The sequence below is a fragment of the Trachemys scripta genome, chromosome 1 (assembly GCF_013100865.1).
Source record: "Trachemys scripta elegans isolate TJP31775 chromosome 1, CAS_Tse_1.0, whole genome shotgun sequence".
Classification (NCBI taxonomy): domain Eukaryota; kingdom Metazoa; phylum Chordata; order Testudines; family Emydidae; genus Trachemys; species Trachemys scripta.
In genome coordinates, this window is record NC_048298.1 from 769,957 (window position 1) to 791,556 (window position 21,600).

General features: G+C 52.5%; 2 protein-coding genes across 2 annotated transcripts in view; one reads left to right on the forward strand and one right to left on the reverse strand.

Annotated features, from left to right (window-relative positions):
• The window catches only part of PAX4 (paired box 4), a 58,415-nt gene extending 44,142 nt beyond the window's left edge, over positions 1-14,273 (reverse strand). The window contains exon 1 of the mRNA XM_034762799.1: positions 14,235-14,273. Coding sequence (XP_034618690.1) covers positions 14,235-14,273 — 39 coding nt within the window. The remainder of the gene's footprint in view (positions 1-14,234) is intronic.
• Positions 14,274-14,467: 194 nt separating this feature from the next.
• The window catches only part of LOC117873434 (staphylococcal nuclease domain-containing protein 1-like), a 73,794-nt gene continuing 66,661 nt past the window's right edge, over positions 14,468-21,600 (forward strand). Inside the window, exon 1 of the mRNA XM_034762811.1 lies at positions 14,468-14,606. Coding sequence (XP_034618702.1) covers positions 14,535-14,606 — 72 coding nt within the window. The 5' untranslated portion in view covers positions 14,468-14,534. The remainder of the gene's footprint in view (positions 14,607-21,600) is intronic.

Sequence of the window (21,600 nt, forward strand, 5' to 3'; positions counted from 1 at the left end):
CAGATGGGGTCTGACCAATGCTTTGTAACAATGGCATTAATATTGTACTGGATAATGACTTGCCTGATGTACCCTGGGATCGTATTTGCCTTTTTCACAGCCGCATTGCACCTGTGGCTCATGGTCGCCCTATGATCGACCCGCGCACCCAGTCCCCCTCTCCTTAGGGTGACCAGATGTCCCGATTTTATAGGGACAGTCCCGATATTTGGGGCTTTTTCTTATATAGGCACCAATTACCCCCCACCCCCATCCCGATTTTTCACCCTTGCTGTCTGGTCACCCTACCTCTCCTCCTTTATCACTACTAACTGATGAGCCCCCAGCTCAAAGCAGAAATTCTTACTGTTAGCCCCTAAGTGCAGAGGCGGTGGAAGCTCGCTGTGAATGGGGGGCTGGAGATGCTCTGCATGGGCAGCAAGGGACAGTTGTGGGTCAGGAACAAAAGGGGGAGCAGTTCCTACATGCACTGTGGCAGCATTTCTAGCCCTCTGGTTCCACTCTCACCTCCACCCCCCCATCCCCCAGCACTCGTGCGCAGTTTACAGGGAACAGTGGGTGGAAACACAGAACGGCTCCTGCAATATTTCCATTGTGGGGGCGCTAGCCCCCCACTGCTCCCATGCCCAGTGCGGGACCTTGGACTTTCTACTATACAACTTCATCCCATTTCTGTGACCCCAGTTTTCAAGGTCAGCCAGCCTTTCCTGCACAATATTCCGATCCCCTCTGTATCGACGATGTCTCCCAACGTGGGGTCGCGAGCATGTTTTGTTAGCACACTCCTGCTTGTGCCAAGATCATTAATAAAAATGTTAAATAAGATTGGTCCCAAGACCAATCCTTGAGGAACTCCACTGGCAACCTCCCTTCAGTCTGATAGTTCCCCTTTCACCACAACACATTGCTGTCTTCCTTTTTAACCAGTTAGAATTATAGAATATCAGGGTTGGAAGGGACCTCAGGAGGTCATCTAGTCCAACCCCCTGCTCAAAGCGGGACCGACACCAACTAAATCATCCCAGCCAGGGCTTTGTGAAGCCTGACCTTAAAAACCTCTAAGGAAGGAGATTCCATCACCTCCCTAGGTAACCCATTCCAGTGCTTCACCACCCCCCTAGTAAAAAACATTTTCCTAATATCCAACCTAAACCTCCCCAACTGCAACTTGAGACCGTTACTCCATGTTCTGTCATCTGCTACCACTGAGAACAGTCTAGATCCATCCTCTTTGGAACCCCCTTTCAGGTAGTTGAAAGCAGCTATCAAATCCCCCCCTCGTTCTTCTCTTCCGCAGACTAAACAATCCCAGTTCCCTCAGCCTCTACTCATAAGTCATGTGCTCCAGCCCCCTAATCATTTTTGTTGCCCTCCGCTGGACTCTTTCCAATTTTTCCACATCCTTCTTGTAGTGTGGGGCCCCAAACTGGACACAGTACTCCAGATGAGGCCTCACCAATGTCGAATAGAGGGGAATGATCACGTCCCTCAATCTGCTGGCAATGCCCCTACTTATACAGCCCAAAATGCCTTTAGCCTTCTTGGCAACAAGCGCACACTGTTGACTCATATCCAGCTTCTTATCCACTGTAACCCCTAGGTCCTTTTCTGCAGAACTGCTACCTAGCCACTCAGTCCCTAGTCTGTAGCAGTACATGGGATTCTTCCATCCTAAGTGCAGGACTCTGCACTTGTCCTTGTTGAACCTCATCAGGTTTCTTTTGGCCCAATCCTCTAATTTGTCTAGGTCCCTCTGTATCCTATCCCTACCCTCCAGCGTATCTACCACTCCTCCCAGTTTAGTGTCATCTGCAAACTTGCTGAGGGTGCAATCCATGCCATCCTTCAGATCATTAATGAAGATATTGAACAAAACCAGCCCCAGGACTGACTCTCGGGGGACTCCACTTGATACTGGCTGCCAACTAGACATGGAGCCATTGATCAGTACCCATTGAGCCTGACAATCTAGCCAGCTTTCTATCCACCTTACAGTCCATTCATCCAGCCCATACGTCTTTAACTTGCTGGCAAGAATTCTGTGGGAGATCGTATCAAAAACTTTGCTAAAGTCAAGGAATAACACATCCACTGCTTTCCCCTCATCCACAGACCCAGTCATCTCCTCACAGAAGGCAATTAGGTTAGTCAGGCATGACTTCCCCTTCGTGAATCCATGCTGACTGTTCCTGATCACTTTCCTCTCCTCTAAGTGCTTCAAAATTGATTCCTTGAGGACCTGCTCCATGATTGTTCCAGGGACTGAGGTGAGGCCTGTAGTTCCCTGGATCTTCCTTCCCTTTTTTAAAGATGGGCACTACATTAGCCTTTTTCCCGTCATCCAGGACCTCCCCGGATCGCCATGAGTTTTCAAAGATAATGGCCAATGGCTCTGCAATCACATCCACCAACTCCTTTAGCACCCTCGGATGCAGTGCCTCCAGCCCCATGGACTTGTGCTCGTCCAGCTTTTCTAAATAGTCCCGAACCACTTCTTTCTCCATAGAGGGCTGGTCACCTCCTCCCCATACTGTGCTGCCCAGTGCAGTAGTCTGGGAGCTGACCTTGTTCGTGAAGACAGAGGCAAAAAAAAAAAAAAAAAAAAGCATTGAGTACATGGTTTTTAGCCACGAAAGCTTATGCCCAAATAAATCTGTTAGTCTTCAAGGTGCCATTGGACTCCTTGTTGTTTTTGTGGATACAGACTAACAAGGCTACTCCCTGATAATTAGCTTTTTCCACATCCTCTGTCACTAGTTTGCCTCCCACATTCAGTAAGGGGCCCACACTTTCCCTGACCACCTTCTTGTTGCTCACATACCTGTAGAAACCCTTCTTGTCTCTTAACATCTCTTGCTAGCTGCAACTCCAAGTGTGATTTGGCCTTCATGATTTCACTCCTGCATGCCTGAGCAATATTTTTATACTCCTCCCTGGTCATTTGTCCAACCTTCCACTTCTTGTAAGCTTCTTTTTTATGTTTAAGATCAGCAAGGATTTCACTGTTAAGCCAAGCTGGTTGCCTGCCATATTTACTGTTCTTTCTACACATCGGGATGGTTTGTTCCTGCAACCTCAATAAGGATTCTTTATAATACAGCCAGCTCTCCTGGCCTCCTTTCCCCCTCATGTTATTCTCCCAGGGGATCCTGCCCATCTGTTCCCTGAGGGAGTCAAAGTCTGCTTTTCTGAAGTCCAGGGTCTGTATTCTGCTGCTCTCCTTTCTTCCTTGTGTCAGGATCCTGAACTCGACCATCTCATGGTCACTGCCTCCCAGGTTCCCATCCCCTTTTGCTTCCCCTACTAATTCTTCCCTGTTCGTGAGCAGCAGGTCAAGAAGTTGTCTACCCACCTTACAATGCTGGTACTAATCCCCATCTTCTCTCATTTAACTAACAGCTTCCCATGTGGTATCATCTCAAATGCTTTACTGAAGTCCAAGTATATTAAATCTACTGCATTTCCCTTATCTAAAGAAATCAGTTGTCTTCTCGAAGAAGGAAATCAGGTTAGTCTGGCAGAATCTATCTTTGGTAAACCCATGCTGCATTCTAATGAGGTCAGACTAACAGGTCTGCAATTGCCCAACCCCCTTTTTTTCCCCTTTCTTATATATAGATGCAATGTTAGCTAGTTCCCAGTCATATGGTATCACCCTTGAATAGGTAAATATATTAAAACTCCTTGCTGCTGGACCAACAATCTCATCTGCCAGTTCTTTCAGTACTCTGGGCTGGAAATTATCTAGTCCCCATGATATAATCACATTAACCGCTAAGTTTCTCTTTCACTTCAGATGTGGTCATTTCTATTTCTCTGCACTTGCCATGTTCTGTGTTGTCGTCCCTACTGAAAACCAAGACAAAATACTCATTTAGTTTTTGGGCCATACCTAGATTATCTTTAATCTCCTCCCTGTCCACACTGCTTGGTGGCCCAAACTCATCCTTCCGAATTCTCTCTTTATTTATATAACTAAAACTCTTTTATTATTTGTTTTAATTTCCTTGGCAAGAGCTAATCCAACATGACTGTTAGCAATTCTCACTTTATTCCTACATTTTCTGACCTCTAAGATGTAGCTTTCTTTGCTGATCAATCCTGTTTCTCATTCCTTATAGGCTCTCTGCTTATTCCTAATAACCCTTCTTAAGTGGTTATTCAGCCATATGGGTCGGGAGCCTTTCCCTACCAGTTCTCCCTTTACTAGGGATGCAAGTTGCAGATTCAATTGATCATACAAAAACTAAGACATTCCAAGCCTCCTCCACATTTATGTCCTTGAGTTCTTGTCAAGGCTGCTTCCCCACTCTGAACTTTAGGGTACAAATGTGGGGGCCTGCATGAAAACTTCTAAGCTTAACTACCAGCTTAGATCTGGTCCGCTGCCACCACTCCCAATGTGCTAATTCCCTTCCCTGGGTAGCCTTGAGAGACTCTTCACCAATTGCCTGGTGAATACAGATCCAAACCCCTTGGATCTTAAAACAAGGAGAAATTAACCATCCCCCTCCTTTCTCCCACCAACTCCTGGTGGATCAAGATCCAACCCCCTTGGATCTTAAAACAAGGAGAAATAAATCAGGTTCTTAAAAAGAAGGCTTTTAATTAAAGAAAAAGGTAAACATCATCTCTGTAAAATCAGGATGGAAAATAACTTTACAGGGTAATCAAACTTAAAGAGCTCAGAGGACCCCCCCCTCTAGCCTTAGGTTCAAAGTTACAGCAAACAGAAATAAACACTCTAGCAAAAAGGTACATTTACAAGTTGAGAAAACAAAGATAAAAACTAACACGCCTTGCCTGGCTTTTACTTACAAGTTTGAAATATGAGAGACTTGTTCAGAAAGATTTGGAGAGCCTGGATTGATGTCTGGTCCCTCTCAGTCCCAAGAGCAAACAACCCCCAAACCAAAGAGCACAAACAAAAGCCTTCCCCCCACCAAGATTTGAAAGTATCTTGTCCCCTTATTGGTCCTTTGGGTCAGATGCCAGCCAGGTTACCTGAGCTTCTTAACCCTTTACAGGGAAAAGGATTTGGAGTCTCTGGCCAGGAGGGATTTTATAGTACTGTACACAGGAGGGCTGTTATCCTTCCCTTTATAGTTATGACAGCTCTTCAGTTGACTTTGCTAACTAATTCCCTTCATTTTCCTTTTGTAATAAAACCCCATAGTTGGTGACCTGGTTTTGATTATCCTTCTGTTTAATGTAAACTGAATTAACTCATGATCACACAACCAGCTCTTCTACCTTGTCCTCATTCCTCACAGAACCTTCTCTAAAACTGCATCACCTCTTGCTGGTTCAGTGGCTGGGTGATGAAGCAAACTGTCCTCTGTTGCATACAGGAATAACCAGGCCCTACAACTATTGTTCCTTCAGTAACCCAGTCACAGGACTTGGCTGGAGTCTTCCAGGGTGTCTGGGCAGCACCCAGCAGAATGGAGTTCTGGTCCCGTTTGGAGACTCTGGCTGCTACTGTCATGGAAGTAATAATGGCTGCAGTAATCATTCACTTTGGCGCCCCCATCATTAGAGTAGGTGCCACTCTGTTCTAGCTACCGAAGGAAAGAACATGTCATGGGCATTACGCTCAGCTATAAAATTCCCTAGGTTTTCTGTGTGACCACTTCCCAGAGAGAGGATAATAATTTTCTACCACCCACAAAGGACACGATTCAATATTAGCCTGACAGCTTCCAAGACGTGATATATTTTGAAAAGAGAATGCGATTGCTGATCTGAGCCACTGATTGAACTATAGGAATGCATTTTACTCCTTCGTGGCACAGCGCCCCGAGCACTGTGGCAGGGGATGTGGGACGGTTTACAAATCAAGCATTACATGTTATTAACTGCTCTGAGGGACAGCTCTGTACCGGTCACAGACCCAAGCCACAGTGCTGGTCGACAGCAAGGAGTAGTGCTCACACCTCCAATGGGATAACAACGCTTGGCATTCCTACAGCGCCCTCTGATTTCCAGAGCACTTAACAAACATTAGCGAAGGGCCTGTGTGCTTGTCCTTGAAGGGTGGAATGGACCTGGGGTCATTTGCTGGAGGCTGGAGCCACCGAGCTCCGGTTTAAAATGCCTCTAGGCATTGTACGCTAATAAGGAGGAAGGGAGAGCTGCTTTATTATTATTGCAATAGCCCCAATGGCAGTCACAGCCTTACTGTGCAAGGGGCTGTACAGACACAGTCCCTGCCCTCAAAGAGCTTACAATGTAAGTAGACAAGATAGACAGAGGGAAATCAAAACACACAGAGCTGTGGCTAGTGGCAAAACAGGGCTTAGAACCCAACTGTCCTGAATCTCATTCCTGTATCCTATCCACTGGACCACACTGCCCCTCTCTGTTCTGGAGGTTTTATAGCAACTTGAAGAAATAGGATCAAATCCAGCAATTCTTACTGATGAGACTAGTCGTATAACTCCACTTTGAGTGCGTGCAATAAGAAGGCCAAACATCTCCAGGAGCTACATTAAGCTGCGACCTTACTTTGACATTCCATTGCTGGTAGATGATAAAGGGCAGCTTCTGATCAGGAAGGCCAGCCGGGAAAAGATTGAGCTCTCTCTTTTAATGCATATGGATCTCTTTCTCTCTTGCGTCATATTTTAGATATGAAGGGCATGTAGAAACCTTGTCCTTGAGTAAGCTGAAGCCACTCAGGTTATAAACTAACATCCTTCTGGAACTCCTTTTTCTTCATTACTTGTACTAAGCCCAGAGGTATATGCTATCAGTCTCCCAGGGCAGAAACAGCCCCTGGCTTAAGGTACTTACCATCTAGGATTTAGATACGACACAAGTGGGTGTGAGAAGAGATGGATCAGATCCTGCATTCATGCAGTTGGTTCATGGACACTGTTTAATTATTTATTGGTTTAGATGCTGTTCACTGCTTCTTCATTTTTGATGTTACAGGAGCACCTGGAGGCCTGAGTGAGACTGGAAATTTATTGTGCCAGGTGCTGTACATACAGACAGTAAGAGACAGTCCCTGCCCTATAGAGGTTTACAGTCTAAACAGACAAATCAGACAAAGGAAGAATTTCTCCCTCTCTAACAGATGGGGAATTAAGACACAGAAAAAGTATAAACAACTTGGCCAAGGTCACACAAGGAGCCTGTGGCAGGGCAGCAAATTGAACCCAAAGCTCCTGAGTTCCAGTCCAGTGCCTTAACCATAAGACCATCCTTCCTCTCATAGAGTGCCTGGCAGACCATACGAACGGCCAGACTGGGTCAGACCAAAGGTCCATCTAGCCCAGTATCCTGTCTGCCGACAGTGGCCAATGCCAGGTGCCCCAGAGGGAATTAACAGAACAAAGAATCATCAAGTGATCCATCCCCTGTCACCCATTTTCAGCTTTTGGCAAAGAGAGGCTAGGGACATCATCCCTGCCCCTCCTGGCTAATAGCCATTGATGGACCTATCCTCCAGGAACTTATCTAGTTCTTTTCTGAACCCTGTTATAGTCTTGGTCTTCACAACATCTTCTGGCAAGAAGTTCCACAGGTTGAAGTGGAAGTGAAGTGAGTTTATAGGCAGGAGTGGAATGATGCCAAGGTGGTGACTGGACTAATGGGTTCCGGGGGGAATTCCAGGCATAGGGGGCAGCATGGAAAAAGACCAGAGCCATTAGTGTGAAAATGAGGACTCCTTCTGCAGCCCTTTCTGCAAGATAAATTAAGATGAAGCAGAGGAAACAGAGGTTACCACTGTCTAACCTGAAACCAGTTTCTGAAAATAGCTGCTCTCAGATCAGTTGAGTTGTAACCACTCTGATACTATGATTCCCTCTTGCTCCACCTTGCAGGGTTAAAACAGGCACAGGTTTCTATTTTTACATGGCAATTTGCATAGGGATCTTAACGGTCACTCTGGCAAACGAGGCTGAATGTTACAATGTTCTAAACTTTACAGCTGTCTGTGTTAGTCTCTAAGGGGATGCAGCGGCTGCCCCAGGGAATGGGGTAGAGGGTAGGTCCCCTAAGGAGAAAAGCTCCTTCCCCAGATTCAACTCTTTGCATGTCAGAATATCTACCCAGAAGCTAGAAATGCAGCATCAGTAGTAGCCACTTTGAGAAAATGTTCAGTAGTGAACATACAGCATGGGAAATGATTCTGAATTCAAAAGGAAGCTAAAACACAGATTTCCTCTATCCTGAGTGTAACTAAACCAGGTGTGCCAAAAGCACACCTTGCAGCGTTCAATAATTTGTCCCTAAGCATCACTTGTCTAGAATACAGAGATGTGGCTTGTGGAGACTACAAATCCCAGCATGCAAATACTCCCTCTGGAGCCTCACTGAAGCCACTTGATCCAAATCTGGCTTAAGATAGAACACAGCATGCTGGGAACTGTAGTTTCTATGGGCTGCAATGCCAATCAAGACAAGAAGGTCTCCAATTAGTGTTATTTTTGTGTGAAGTGAGTGAGAGTTGCCAATGTAGGTACTGACTGGGCAAACGGACGTCACCCATGAGGAATGCAAGTCGCTCGCCGACGGATAGAGCGCCAGACTGGGAGTCAGGAGATCTGTCTCTGTTCACAATTCTACTGAGCAGCTCTGTGCAAGTCGCTTTCCCTCTGTTTCCCCCTCACCTTTCGTTTGTCTTGTCTATTTAGACTGTAAGTGCTTTGGGGCAGGGACTCTCTCTTCCTATGTGTTTGTACTGCACCTAGCACAGTGGGGCCCTGCTCTCAGGAGGGGCTTCTACATGGTTTAGTTGGGTAGGGTTACCATATTTAAAAATTAAAAAAAGAGGACACTCCACGGGGACCTGGCCCCGCTCCTTCCCCGCCCCGACCCAACTCCGCCCCTTCCCCGCCCGGCCCCGCCCCGCCCCAACTCTGCCCCTTCCCTGCCCCAACTCCGCCCCCTCCCCTGAGCGCCCCGCATTCCCCCTCCTCCCTCCCAGCCATGCGAAACAGCTGCCCGAGCACTACCAGCTTCATGATTTGCCAGGCAGCCCCCAGACCTCCAGACCCTGCGCCCCTGGCCGGGCGCTTCCCCAGCGCAGCTGGAGCCCAGGAGGGGAAGCGCCCAGCCGGGGGCGCAGGGTCTGGAGGTCTGCCCGGCAAACCGTGAAGCTGGAAGCGCTCGGGCAGCTCAGCTCTTCAGCTACACAGAGCTGAGGTGTCTGGGGGGACCAGCAGCCGCCGCCGTGGGGGAATCCGCCTGCAGCTCGCACCTGCCGGAGCCGCTCTAAGGTAAGCAGGGGGCTAGTATTTTCCCGGACATATTCGGCTTTTTGGCAATTCCCCCCAGACGGGGATTTGAGGACCAAAAAGCCGGACATGTCCGGGAAAATCCAGGCGTATGGTAACCCTATAGTTGGGGATTGGTCCTGCTTTGAGCAGGGGGTTGGACTAGATGACCTCCTGAGGTCCCTTCCAACCCTGATATTCTATGATGCTCCTCTAGGGCAAATAATAGTGTATGGATGAGAACATGTACAAACTTGACAACGGTAAGGAAGTGCAGCTTCTTCCTGCAACAGAAGGTGCTTGAGGATAAAGACGATAGGACTGGATGGGAGCAGACAGGGTATTACTGTATTTCCCCCTGATCTCTAAAAAGTATCCTTAATACAGCAGTCTGGGCACCTGGACTAGCTCAGCAGTGTCATGCTTCTGTTTCAACAGCCAGTGGCCACAGCTTTTGATTTCACTCCAGCCTGCTGTAGAACTTGGACTACAACTCTCCTGCCCTGTCTTGTGAAAAGCAAGTAGTGGATGCTCTCGGCTGGGAATGAATGGGGAGGTAGGCAAGAACTCATCACCGAGGTCTGGAGGGTACCAGCCATCTAAACCTGAATTATGTTGCCTGGGCCATGGACCAGTAGTTGGGAATATTTAAACTCTCTAACTTCCCTTCTCCTCTTCCTGAGTCTGTCTCTGAGAATTGGGAGGGCGAGCTGCATATAAGAACTTAAGAATGGGTCAGACCAATGGTCCATCTAGCCCAGTATCCTGTCTTCTGACAGTGACCACTGCCAGATGCCTCAGAGGGAATGAACAGTCCAGGGCAATTATCGAGTGATCCATCCCGTCGCCCAGTCCTAGCTTCTCGCAGTCAGAGACTTAGGGATGCCCAGAGCATGGGGTTGTGTCCCTGACCATCTTGGCTAATAGGCATTGATGGACCTATCCTCCATGAACTTATCTAGTTCTTTGTTGAACCCAGTATAGTTTTGGCCTTCACAACATCCCCTGGTAATAAGTTCCACAGTTTGACTGTGTGTTGTGTGAAGAAGTATTTCCTTTTGTTTGTATTAAACCTGCTGCCTGTTAATTTAATTGGGTGACCTCTGGGTCATGTGTTATGAGAAGGAGTAAATAACACTTCCCTATTCACTGTCTCCACACCATTCTTGATTTTATAGACCTCTATCATACCCCCCTTAGTCCTCTCTTTTCTAAGCTTAACAGTCCCACTGTTTTTAATCCTCTGCATATGGAAGCTGTTCAGTATCCCCAGTCATTACTTTGCACTTATCAACATTGAATTTCATCTGCCATTTTGTTGCCTGGTCACCCAGTTTTGTGAGATCCCTTTGTAATGCTTCACTGTCTGCTTTGGATTTAACTATCTTGAGTAATTTTGTATCATCTGAAAATTTTGCCACCTCACTGTTCACTGCCTTTTCCAGATAATTTATGAATATGTTGAATTGCCCTGTTCTGTTCTCTCCCTCAGAAAAGACTAGGTGTGAATGGAATGGGAACTGAAACCGGTTAGGGGCTGGGGCATTGGGTGGGGGTTGTTGCTCCTCTCCTTCTGTAGTCCCAGATGAGTAGCAATGTCTCGTATGGGGAGTGTTAGATGTGTAAGGGAGATGGGTTTTGGCTGGATGAGAGACAGCTGCTCCGTTGGTGTGTGGTGTTTCTCCCATCTCCATCTCCGTTCTCACTGCTTGGTCTCAGGTAGGGTTCTTTGCCCTCCTGGCAAGTGGGATCCAGAAGGTGGGGATGGGAAATTGATGTGGGATCCCGCCTCTGCTGAGCTGTGAAGAGGGTGACCCTTTCCAGGCGCCTGGGGGCTTCCAGGTGGGGGGGAACTAGAGGTCTCACCTGGGGCAGGTTGGAGATGGGGATTGCTAGTCCTTTTCCCCTCCTGGGGCTGCGAGGAATCTCACTTTTCTGTATGTGCTGAGTTGTGATGTAGGTGAAATGTGAGGGCAGAGGGGGCAGGTCCTTTCCCTTCTTAGGGAGTGAGTAGGGGAGGATGGGGGGTTACTCTGGGGTCCCCACTTCTCAACAGGTGCTGAGTGCGGTCAGCAGGAGATGGGAGTGCTAGATAACTAAGTGCTTTCCCTTTGTGAGGGATGGGGGTTTATTGGTGTGGGGCAGTTATGCTGGGGTCTCCCCTTGTCCCCAGGTGCTGAATGGTGGCACACATTGGAGGTCAGTGGATTTGGGCAGGTCATTGCCTCTCCTGGGGGCTAGGTTTTGGAGGTGTTACTTTGGGGTCCCTAATTGTCCCCGGGTGCTGAGTCATGGGCTGGGTGTTGTGTGAGATTTGGGTTGGGGGAGATTTGGGCAGACAGGTCCTTTCCCCTAAAACAAGGGGATTTACTGTGGGGCCTCCCTTCCTACATGATGAACTGTGGGTGGGAGAGGGGTTGGGCAGGTTCTTTTCCCTGCAAGGGGGCTAGGTGCTATGGAAGGGGGTTGCTCAGGGGGTCCCCTGGCCTGGGTGCTAAGCTGTGGGGCAGGTGCTGGTGGGGGTCAGCTGGGGACTGAACCATGGAGTGGGCTGGGGGCAGGTGGTGGTGGTAGGGGCTCACTCCAGGGTCCCCCCATCCTGGAGGCTGAGGCATGCAGTGGGCTGAAAGGCAGGTGTTGGGGAGGGGTCATTTTGGGGGCTGGAGTTGGGCAGGTCCTTTCCCCTGCAGGGGGCCTAGGTGCTGTGGAGGGGAGTCACTTCAGGTGTTCCATTTCTGGGGGCTGAGCCATGGGGTGGACTAAAGGGAAGCTTCTGGTGGGGTCACCCTGTCCTGAGGGCTAAGTGGTGGGGTGGGTTGGGGGTCAGGTGGTGGTGGGGTGACATTGGGGTTCCCCTGTCCCTGGGGCTGAGCCATGGGATGGGCTGGGAGGCAGGTGGTGGGGGATCACTCTGGAGTCCCCCTGTCCTGGGGGCTGAACCGTGGGGTGGGGTGCCACTCTGGGGTTCCCCCATCCCAGGGGCTGAGCTGAGGGCTGGGCTGAAGGTCAGGGGTGGGGGTGACACTGGGGATCCCCTCTCCTGGGGGCTGAGCTGTGGGGTGGGCTAGAGGGGATGTACTGGGGGGGCACTCTGGGATCCCCTGTCCTGGGTGGGTTGGGGGGTCACTCCAGTGTTCCCCATCCCAAGGGCTGAGCGGCGGGCTGTGGGGCGGGTGCTGGGGGTTCACTCCGGTCCCCCAGTCCTGGGAGCTGAGAGGTGGGGTAGGGGGCAGGTGCTGGGGGGGATCACTCTGGTCCCCCCGTCCTGGGGGCTGAGCGATGGGGGACAGGTGTAGGGGTCACTCCAGTCCCCCCTTCCCGGGGCTGAGCAGTGGGCAGGTGTGTGTGTGGTCACTCTGGGGTTCCCTATCCCAGGTCTGAGCAGTGGGGGACAGGTGTGTGGGGGGTCCCTCCGGGGTCCCCCATCCCAGGGCTGAGCGGTGGGGGACAGGTAGGGGGAGTCACTCCAGTCCCCCCATCCCGGAGGCTGAGCAGTGGGGGACACGTGTGTGTGTGTGTCACTCCAGGGTTCCCCGTTCCGGGGCTGAGCGATGGGGGACAGGTGTGGCCGGGGGGGGTCACTTCGGGGTTCCCCGTCCCGGGGCTGAGCGGTGGGCTGGTGGATAGGTGTGTGTGGGGTTCCCCATCCCAGGGCTGAGCGGTGGGCTGGTGGACAGGTGTGTGGGGGGTCACTGCGGGGTTCCCCGTCCCGGGGCTGAGCAGTGGGCTGGTGAACAGGTGTGTGGGGGGTTCCCCGTCCCGGGGCTGAGTGGTGGGCTGGTGGACAGGTGTGGCCGGGGGGGTCACTCCGGGGTTCTCCGTCCCGGGGCTGAGCGGTGGGGGACAGGTGTGTGTGGGGTCACTCCGGGGTTCCCTGTTCAGGGGCTGAGCGGTGGGGGACAGGTGTGGCCGGGGGGTCACTCCGGGGTTCCCCGTCCCGGGGCTGAGCGGTGGGGGACAGGTGTGGCCGGGGGGGTCACTCCGGGGTTCCCCGTCCCGGGGCTGAGCGGTGAGCTGGTGGACAGGTGTGTGTGGGGTCACTGCGGGGTTCCCCGTCCCGGGGCTGAGCGGTGGGGGACAGGTGTGTGTGGGGTCACTGCGGGGTTCCCCGTCCCGGGGCTGAGCGGTGGGCTGGTGGACAGGTGTGTGTGGGGTTCCCCGTCCCGGGGCTGAGCGGTGGGGGACAGGTGTGTGTGGGGTCACTGCGGGGTTCCCCGTCCCGGGGCTGAGCGCTGGGCTGGTGGACAGGTGTGGCCGGGGGGGGTCACTCCAGGGTTCCCTGTCCCCGGGCTGAGCGCTGGGCTGGTGGGCAGGTGTGTGTGGGGTCACTCCGGGGTTCCCTGTCCCCGGGCTGAGCGGTGGGCTGGTGGACAGGTGTGTGTGGGGTTCCCCGTCCCGGGGCTGAGCGGTGGGGGACAGGTGTGTGTGGGGTCACTGCGGGGTTCCCCGTCCCGGGGCTGAGTGCTGGGCTGGTGCACAGGTGTGGCCGGGGGGGTCACTGCGGGGTTCCCCGTCCCGGGGCTGAGCGGTGGTGGACAGGTGTGGCCGGGGGGGTCACTGCGGGGTTCCCCGTCCCCGGGCTGAGCGCTGGGCTGGTGGACAGGTGTGTGGGGGGTTCCCTGTCCCCGGGCTGAGCGCTGGGCTGGGGGACAGGTGTGGCCGGGGGGGTCACTGCGGGGTTCCCCGTCCCGGGGCTGAGCGGTGGTGGACAGGTGTGGCCGGGGGGGTCACTGCGGGGTTCCCCGTCCCCGGGCTGAGCGCTGGGCTGGTGGACAGGTGTGTGGGGGGTTCCCTGTCCCCGGGCTGAGCGCTGGGCTGGGGGACAGGTGTGGCCGGGGGGGTCACTCCGGGCTAAGCCGCGGGGCGGGGAAATCAGAGGGGCCGGCGCCCTCCTCCCGTCAGCGCCGTGGCCGGGCTGGGGGGCGGGGCAGTCACACGTGGGGCCAGGGCAGCTGAGCCTTTGCCGACGTGTCCCTGCCCCGCGTGCCCCGGAAGCCCCGCCCTCACCCCGGCGACGTCATTGTGAATACGGTCTATCGGACCCATGTTGAGACCCCGCGCGCTGATTGGTCTGGCTGGAAGGGGCGGGGCCTGGCGGACGGGTCGCTGATTGGCCGGCCTAGGGAGTCCCGGGCTCAGTGCGCCTGCGCGGGGTGGCGGGAGGGATAAATATCGGCGGCGTTGAGCGCCCCTCCCCCCCACGTTTCCGCCGGCGGAGTCGGTTGCGTCCGCTCCGCGCTCCCCTCACCTCAGCGCGTCCGCCCCGACCTGACCCGCCCGGCCCGGCCCGGCTCGGCTCGGCTCGCCATGGCCTCCGTCGCCCCCGGCCAGAGCGGCTCCGCCGCGCCCCTCGCGCTGCAGCGCGGCATCGTCAAGATGGTGAGAGCCGGGACCGGGCCCCCGGGACCTCCCGCTCCCCCCGGGCTCTCCCGGGACCGAGACCCCGCGCTCCCGCCCTGGCGCCCGGGCCCGGGTCGGTGCCGCAGGTCCCCCGGGCTCTCCCGGCGCTGCCCCGGCGCCTTTGCACCCCCCCGCCCCGCCGGTGCTTCTCCCGCCCCGGTCCCGCCCCGTGTCCCCGGTCCCGCCCCAGTCCGCGCCCCCCCCCGGGCCCCCGCCTGGCCCGCGCGCCCCGGTCCCTACTCCCGAGCTGCGGCGGAGCCCCCGCCACTCCCCGCGGGCAGGGCTGGGGGCTGCCCGGTGCCGGGCGCTGCGGCGGACCCCGCCCCCATTCCCTGCCGGGGCTGTCACCTGCCGGCCCCGGCCATGTGCTCCGGGCCCCCGCCGGCTCCGGCGCGCTGCCCCGCGGCTGGAGGTGGCAAGGGAAAGGGGGGGGCAGGCGAGGGCTGGCAGCGTCCTGCCTGGTGTCGGGTTGGGCCCGAAACTGTCCGCGGCGGTGCCTTCCCTGCAGGCCAGGCGGCCTTCCGACGTGGGAGGGGTTGGACGTGTCCTCCAGTCTTGTTGGGGGCTGGGGCATGTGCTCTGCCCTCCCCCGAGGGCTGGAGACCTGCTCGGGGATTGCTCTGCTCAGGTGGGTGGACATGTGTTCACCCTGGGGCCGGGGAGGGCATGCTCTCTGCCTGCAGGGAGGGGCCTGGACCAGAGCATGGGTGGGTATGTACTTTACCCTGATGGCTTGGCAGGCCCTGATGTCCAGGGCAGGCTTTCCCTTGGCTTCGCAAAGTTTTCAGTAGCTGTATGAAAAACTCGCTCCTACACGAGTCTGGCGGGAGACTGCTTGGGGTGAGCCACGAACAGGGTGTAGGATGGTGCGGGAGGGACGTGGACACATGCAGCTTGGTGTGGGGGTGTCTGCATTGTTTGTCTGGGGGGCTGAGAGAGTTAGGGAGGCGGGCGTGCAGTGTGTTTTCTGTTTTGGAATTGATCTGTGTGCTGGTGGGGGTGGGAGAGACCTAGCTTGGGGTTGGTGTATTGCACGCACCTCCAGCGGTATTGGCCCAGACAGTGTTTGCAGCAAGCCCTGCCCTGGAAGCTACCACAAAGTCTAAACCTTTGCCGTTATCTGGACTGCTGGGAGCCTGTGGGGAGGCTAGGGTTTTCAGATGGGAACCTGCTCTGTGGGAGAGGAGCGGGCACAAGACACATAGCTCAGTTATTTTTTGGGGGGGGTGAATGAGGGGGTTGGTGGAAACTGATACTTGTTTTTCTGGTTGGGTTGGGGTGTGTGGGGGGAGCTGGGGCTAGTGGGTTGTTTCATTACAGGCCCTGTTAACAGTCAAGGTGGTTCAGAAGTTGTTGCCCCCTTGTCTTCCTCTAAGAAGGGACATCTCATTTCGCTCACTACAGCTCATGTGGGCTTTTTACCACCAGAGGGCTTAATCCACTGACTTTTCAGAGCTTCAAATGTGCCCCGTTGGGCTGAAACTGGAAAGGCTTGCTCCTTGTTTAGCTCTTTCAGGAGCTCCCCAGAGGGGATGTGCATAGTAGGTAAAAAAAATGTAACTAGAGTTTTAACCAGCTTTGAGTTGCTAGGCAGCTGCTAGAGATTCCAGGGAATTTGAGCATCAGACTTCCTGGTTCCTCTGCCAGCGTGAGTGCCGTGGGATTTAGGGTTGGCCCTAGGTCTGAGGTTAGACCTTCTGTACTCCCCTTTGGGCTGAGATTTTTCAGGCTGTTTCTGCCCCAAGATGGACAGCTGCATAAGTTTTCACAAAAATCAGCTGAGTAGTTTGTGTGGAAAACAAACAGGTCCCTAATTTAAAATTGGGTTTATAGAGCAACCAGTGCACTGAGGCCTCTAGTCCTACTGTAATATACAGAATATATGAAATACAGTTGGTGATTGATGGCAAGAGTTCAGTGAGGAGGGAGTGCTGTGCAAACAGAGTAAAAGATGCACCATTCCCAAACTAGATGTGGATTAGGGGCAAGTCTGTATTAAGAACAGTTCTTTAGCTGTATTGAATCTCCCACAGAGTAGGGATTCAGGTGTTTGAAGGCTGGGAGGGAGGCTACTGATGCTGTTACTTACTATCCCTGCTAGATTAGCAGGCAGAGGAAACACTCATCTAGTCTCCGCCCCAAATTGAAGCATGTGCTTTTATTTCCTTCCAGCATTTCTTCTTCTTTGGATGTTTTGTCCTTTTCCTGTTATCTTCTGCTCCTTTCCCCCAAGATAAGGTGCTTGAGCAGGCTAAAGAAGCCTCTGCATCAGTTTCCCTCTCAGGGCACATGAGACTAAAACTCTCTAAATTTCACTCTGGGGCCGGCTGCTTCTGCCAGCAGCACTGTTTGCAGGAGGTCACTTGATGGAAATGGAAGGACAGTGAATTTAGACCCAGTAGAAATAAATGCTACTTTATGCAGCATAATCATCCTTGTGGCATCCATCGCCTCAGGAGGTTATCGAGAGGCGCGCAGTAACAGGATAATTTTATGACCTTACAATTGTAGCTTTGCAACCTGTGATTAAAGGGGAAATCAAATGTCCTGCTTCAGGGTACAAACTGATTGTGTGGAGGAGTCAGGAAGGCACTCTTCCATCTGCAGAATGGTACAGTTGGGTGTACTCAGGTTTTTGTTGCCTTGTGGAGTAGCAGACTTGGGTCGCTATTTGAGGCTGGTTCATGTCTAAAGTTAGGCTTGTAATCCATGGCTTGGCCTTCATTAAAAATAACTTGTTTTTTAGGAGTACTGAATAACTGTCTCATGGAAGTTAATGGGCACTGTAGGTGTCCTGTGTGTTGGAAATCAGGTAATTTTTGTTTAGGTCCCTTGGTGCAGGTTTAAGTTCCCTAACTTTAGGCTTCCAGGTGTGAAAACTTTGGCCTGGGCTCCTGAGCCACTGCAGCAAATCCTATAAACAAAGTTCTTCAACTTTCTGTGTATCTCGGGGCATGACTCTGATTGTGGGGGTGTTAACGGGGGTGTGCTGAACACTTGTGAGAAACTCGGTGCATTATTGAATGTTCAATTTGAAATGTCTCAGCTTTGTGCACAAGTGAATATAGTCGTCAGAAGTACAAACCTTGTTTCTTCTGCCATTTCCTTTGGAGAGCAAGTGAGACTGGGATACGCTTTTTTAAAACAGACAGTGTTGCAGAATAGCAGGGTGTGAGCATGAGCTACAGATGGAGTTTTATGGGAATTTGGCTTAATTTTCACTTAGATTTAGTTTGCTAAACTGCTGTTTCTCAGCTGAGTTGGAAGTTTTCTTCAAATTACAATTATGCAAAGCATTTTCTGTCGTGCTTGCTAAACAGCCTTTAGGGGAGTAAAAACTCCTGTGTGTGTGTATATGTATATTTAGATGGATACGGTCTAGTGGTTTGCTAGTTTGGGCTGTGGGAGATCTGGGTTCAATATCTGCTTTGCTGCAGACTTCCTCTATGCCCCTGAGCAAATCACTTACTCTCTGTTCCATAGATGTCCAGTGGGGATACTAGTATTGCTTTACTTCACAGGAGGGTGGAGGATAACTGCATCAAAGATTGCAGTGCTCAGATTTAAAATTATTAAAGTTAATGTTTAAAATGAAATATACACGAGTTAAGAGGCAAGGTACTGTACATCCGGGGTCAGGCTTGGGTTATGGGGGGTTACAGGTATCCTTTCCAAGGATGAAAAGATACATACATATCGCATAACCTGCATAGACCCAGATTGGGCTGCAAGGGTTTTTAAAGTCAGTGGATAAGTGGGCTCGGGTACGCCACCCATGGAATGAATAAAGAATCCAAGTCAGTATCGGTGTAGCGGATAAGTACATGGGTGGGGTGTGTCCCTGGGTCCGTCAGGGAAGGAAGTGGGTTATTTCCCTGGTCGCCGGTCTCGGTTACTCAATGTGGTATTGACGGTGTCCTGTGATGTGTTCCGTATGGTCTCTGGACCATCTGATGGTGTTGGACACCATGAGCTGTCTCATGAGCCTGGCATAGCGTCAACCGACTCCGCACGCTCTCAGAACCGGCTCGTTGTGGGGGTCCCACGAGCCCAGGGCTCCCACAATCAGGGCATGTATCTGGACCTCGTAGCCCTGGGCTCTCAGGGTCTTGGCCAGCGGGGTGTACTTCGACGCCTTCAGTGCTCAGGCCTCATGGAGGGCCGGTGACCGGTTTTCAAAAGGCACCATGACGACTACGATGAGGACCACCTTCTTCTGCGTCCGTCACGACGATGTCGGGTTGCAATCTGCTGTCTGTCCCGGGGATGGCGGAGTCGAGGGTGATCTTCCCCAGGGATGGCGGGATGGCTTTCACCAGCCTGTTCTGGATGGCATTGTGGCGGTGCTGCCAGGCTCCGGAATGCTATTTGCATCCACACAGGATGTGGGACAGGGTCTCGTTTGCATAGCTGCACTTCCTGCAGCGCTTGTCTTGGTTGCCGTGGCGGATGGCTCCGTTGAGTCGGGCCTGTGGACGAACTGCCAGTCGGCGAATCTGGTGAAGCTGCCCCTGGAGAGGAAGTGGTTGCTGGCATCCCACTTGCTGGACACCTCGAACACCTTGCCCTGGTCTGGCTTCCGCTTTGAGGTTCTCGGCATAGTGGCAGCGGATGGTGTTCTTCAGGGTCCTTTCCAGCATAGCTCTGGCGGTCCTGGCTCTTTAAGCGTGGTACCAGTATTCCCAGCTCCCGGCACTCCTCACACCACTTCCAGCAGCAGTCGATCCTCTTACCCAGGTGTCTCGAGGCGTTGCAGGCGTGGGACCAGAGAGAGGATAGGTCTCCCCCTCTCTCCCAAACTCAGCCTCCAGGGAGCCGCTGAGGTAAGTGGCGATGCCCTGCTTGGAGGGGGCCCTGGTGGTGCGTTTCCTGACCACGGCCCGTACTGCTTCCTGTGCGATGCTCCTTACCGTCGGGTCCGGGCACGTCAGGAGGCGGAAGGCATGGGTCATCAGTGATGGGGGTCAGATAAGTATCCCAGAGAGATTTCACCAGCATCTCTTGCAGCCGTAGGCTTTTCTCTCTGGCCGATTGCTGCTGTTCAGAATCTTTGCTTCGGGGAATTCATGTTTGAGCTGGGAACTTCACTTTGAGGACTAGAGAGAAATCTGGGGAGCACTTTTGGCAGCTTATGCACTGATTTTATTGAAATTTTTATCTCCAAGTAACCCACGTTCCCTGATGTGAGGGTATAACTTTGTGATCTAGGAGCTGAGGGGTGAGACCCAGAGCTTCAAGCCACCTGAATGACTTTCATGGCAACTGTGCACCCTGGAATGCATTGATAGCTTGTAAAATGGTAAAACTGACCTCCCCTGCACTCCTGGCAGTGCAAAGGGAAGAGTAAAGTGAAGTCGTTGCAGGCTGTGCGACGGCGGCCGAAGAGTGGCACTGGTTTGAAGCAAAGCCAGTTAAGTTTTGCTCCCGTTCTCATTCTAAAAATCCATTAATCACTTCCCTGTTCATGCGACGGTGTAAATCTGTTGCAGTGTCAGACTTCCTTGCAGTGAAGGAACTCGCCTCTGGCAAATGCAGTCTAGAGGTAAGATTACCCGGTGGCACCTGGGGAAGGACTGTTCCCTGGTCTGGTTAGAAGCTTCCCTTTGGTGATGAGCCCGTACTTCATACCCCTGTAGTGTCTTCCACCAGGTACTCTCAAGGCACTTTACACGCAAGCCTCATGACCCTGCCCTCTGAGGTGCTGTGGACCTGTTTAAGGTTAGGCAGCAAGTGGGTGGAACTGGGAATAGATCCCAGAAGTCCTGAATCCAGCAGCTCTGCATGCTGCTGCCTGTGTAGGGGAGGACCTCTCCTATGGGGTGAACTGCTGGGAAGGGTGAGAGCCAGGCCCTTGTGGGAGACAAATGGGTGCGAGGCTGGGGAGTTAAATGCGTCCATCCTAGGTGATTTGATGGGGTGATGCTGTGTATTTTGTTCACCCACCCGTTGCCTTGCACCTTGCTCATCAAGTGGGAACAGGGTGTGTACGGCATCATTTCCTGGGTAGCCACTCCTTAAGAACATCAGACCAATGGTCCATCTAGCCCAGTATTCTGTCTTCTGACAGTGGGCAATGCCAGGTGCTTCAGAGGGAATGAACAGAACTGGGCAATTATCGAATGCTCCATCCCCTGTTCAGTCCCAGCTTCTGACAGTCAGAGGTTTAGGGACAGTCAGAGGCTTAGGGACACTCAGCGCACGGGGTTGGATCCCTGACAATCTTGGTTAATGGACCTTTCCTTTATGAATTTATCCAATTCTTTTTGTGAACCCAGTTAGTTTGGGCCTTCACAACATTCCCTGGTAAAGAGTTCCACAGGTTGCCTGTGTGTTGTGTGAAGAAATATTTCCAATTATGTTTTCCAATATGCATTACTTTGCATTTATCAGCATTGAATTTCATCTGCCGGTTTGTTGCCCAATCATCCAGTTCTGTGAGATTGCTTTGGACTTAACTATCTTGAGTAGTTTTGTATCATCTGCAAATTTTGCCACCTCACAGTGTACCCCTTTCTCCAGAACATTTATGAATATGTTGAACAGCACTGGTCCCAGTATAGCTCTTTCGGGAACCTCGCTGTTTGTCTCTCTCCATTCTGAAAACTGACCATTTATTCATGCCCTTTGTTTCCTATATTTTAACCAAATACTGATCCGTGGGAGGACCTTCCTTATCCCATGACAGCTTACTTCGCTTAAGAGCCTTTGGTGAGGCTGCTTTTGGGGGACTGCATAAGCTGCCCTCCTACTTTGAAATTACTCCCTCGGTAATTTCTTGCAGACTTCATAAGAATTTATGAACGGCCACATTGGGTCTGACCAGTGGTTCATCTAGCCCAGTGTCCTGTCTTCCAACAATAGCCAGTGCCAGGTGCCTCAGGGGGAGTAAACAGAACACAGCAATTTATCGACTGATCCATCCCCTGTTGTCCTGTCCCAACTTCACAGCAATAGTGGGTCTAAAGGGTGTCCC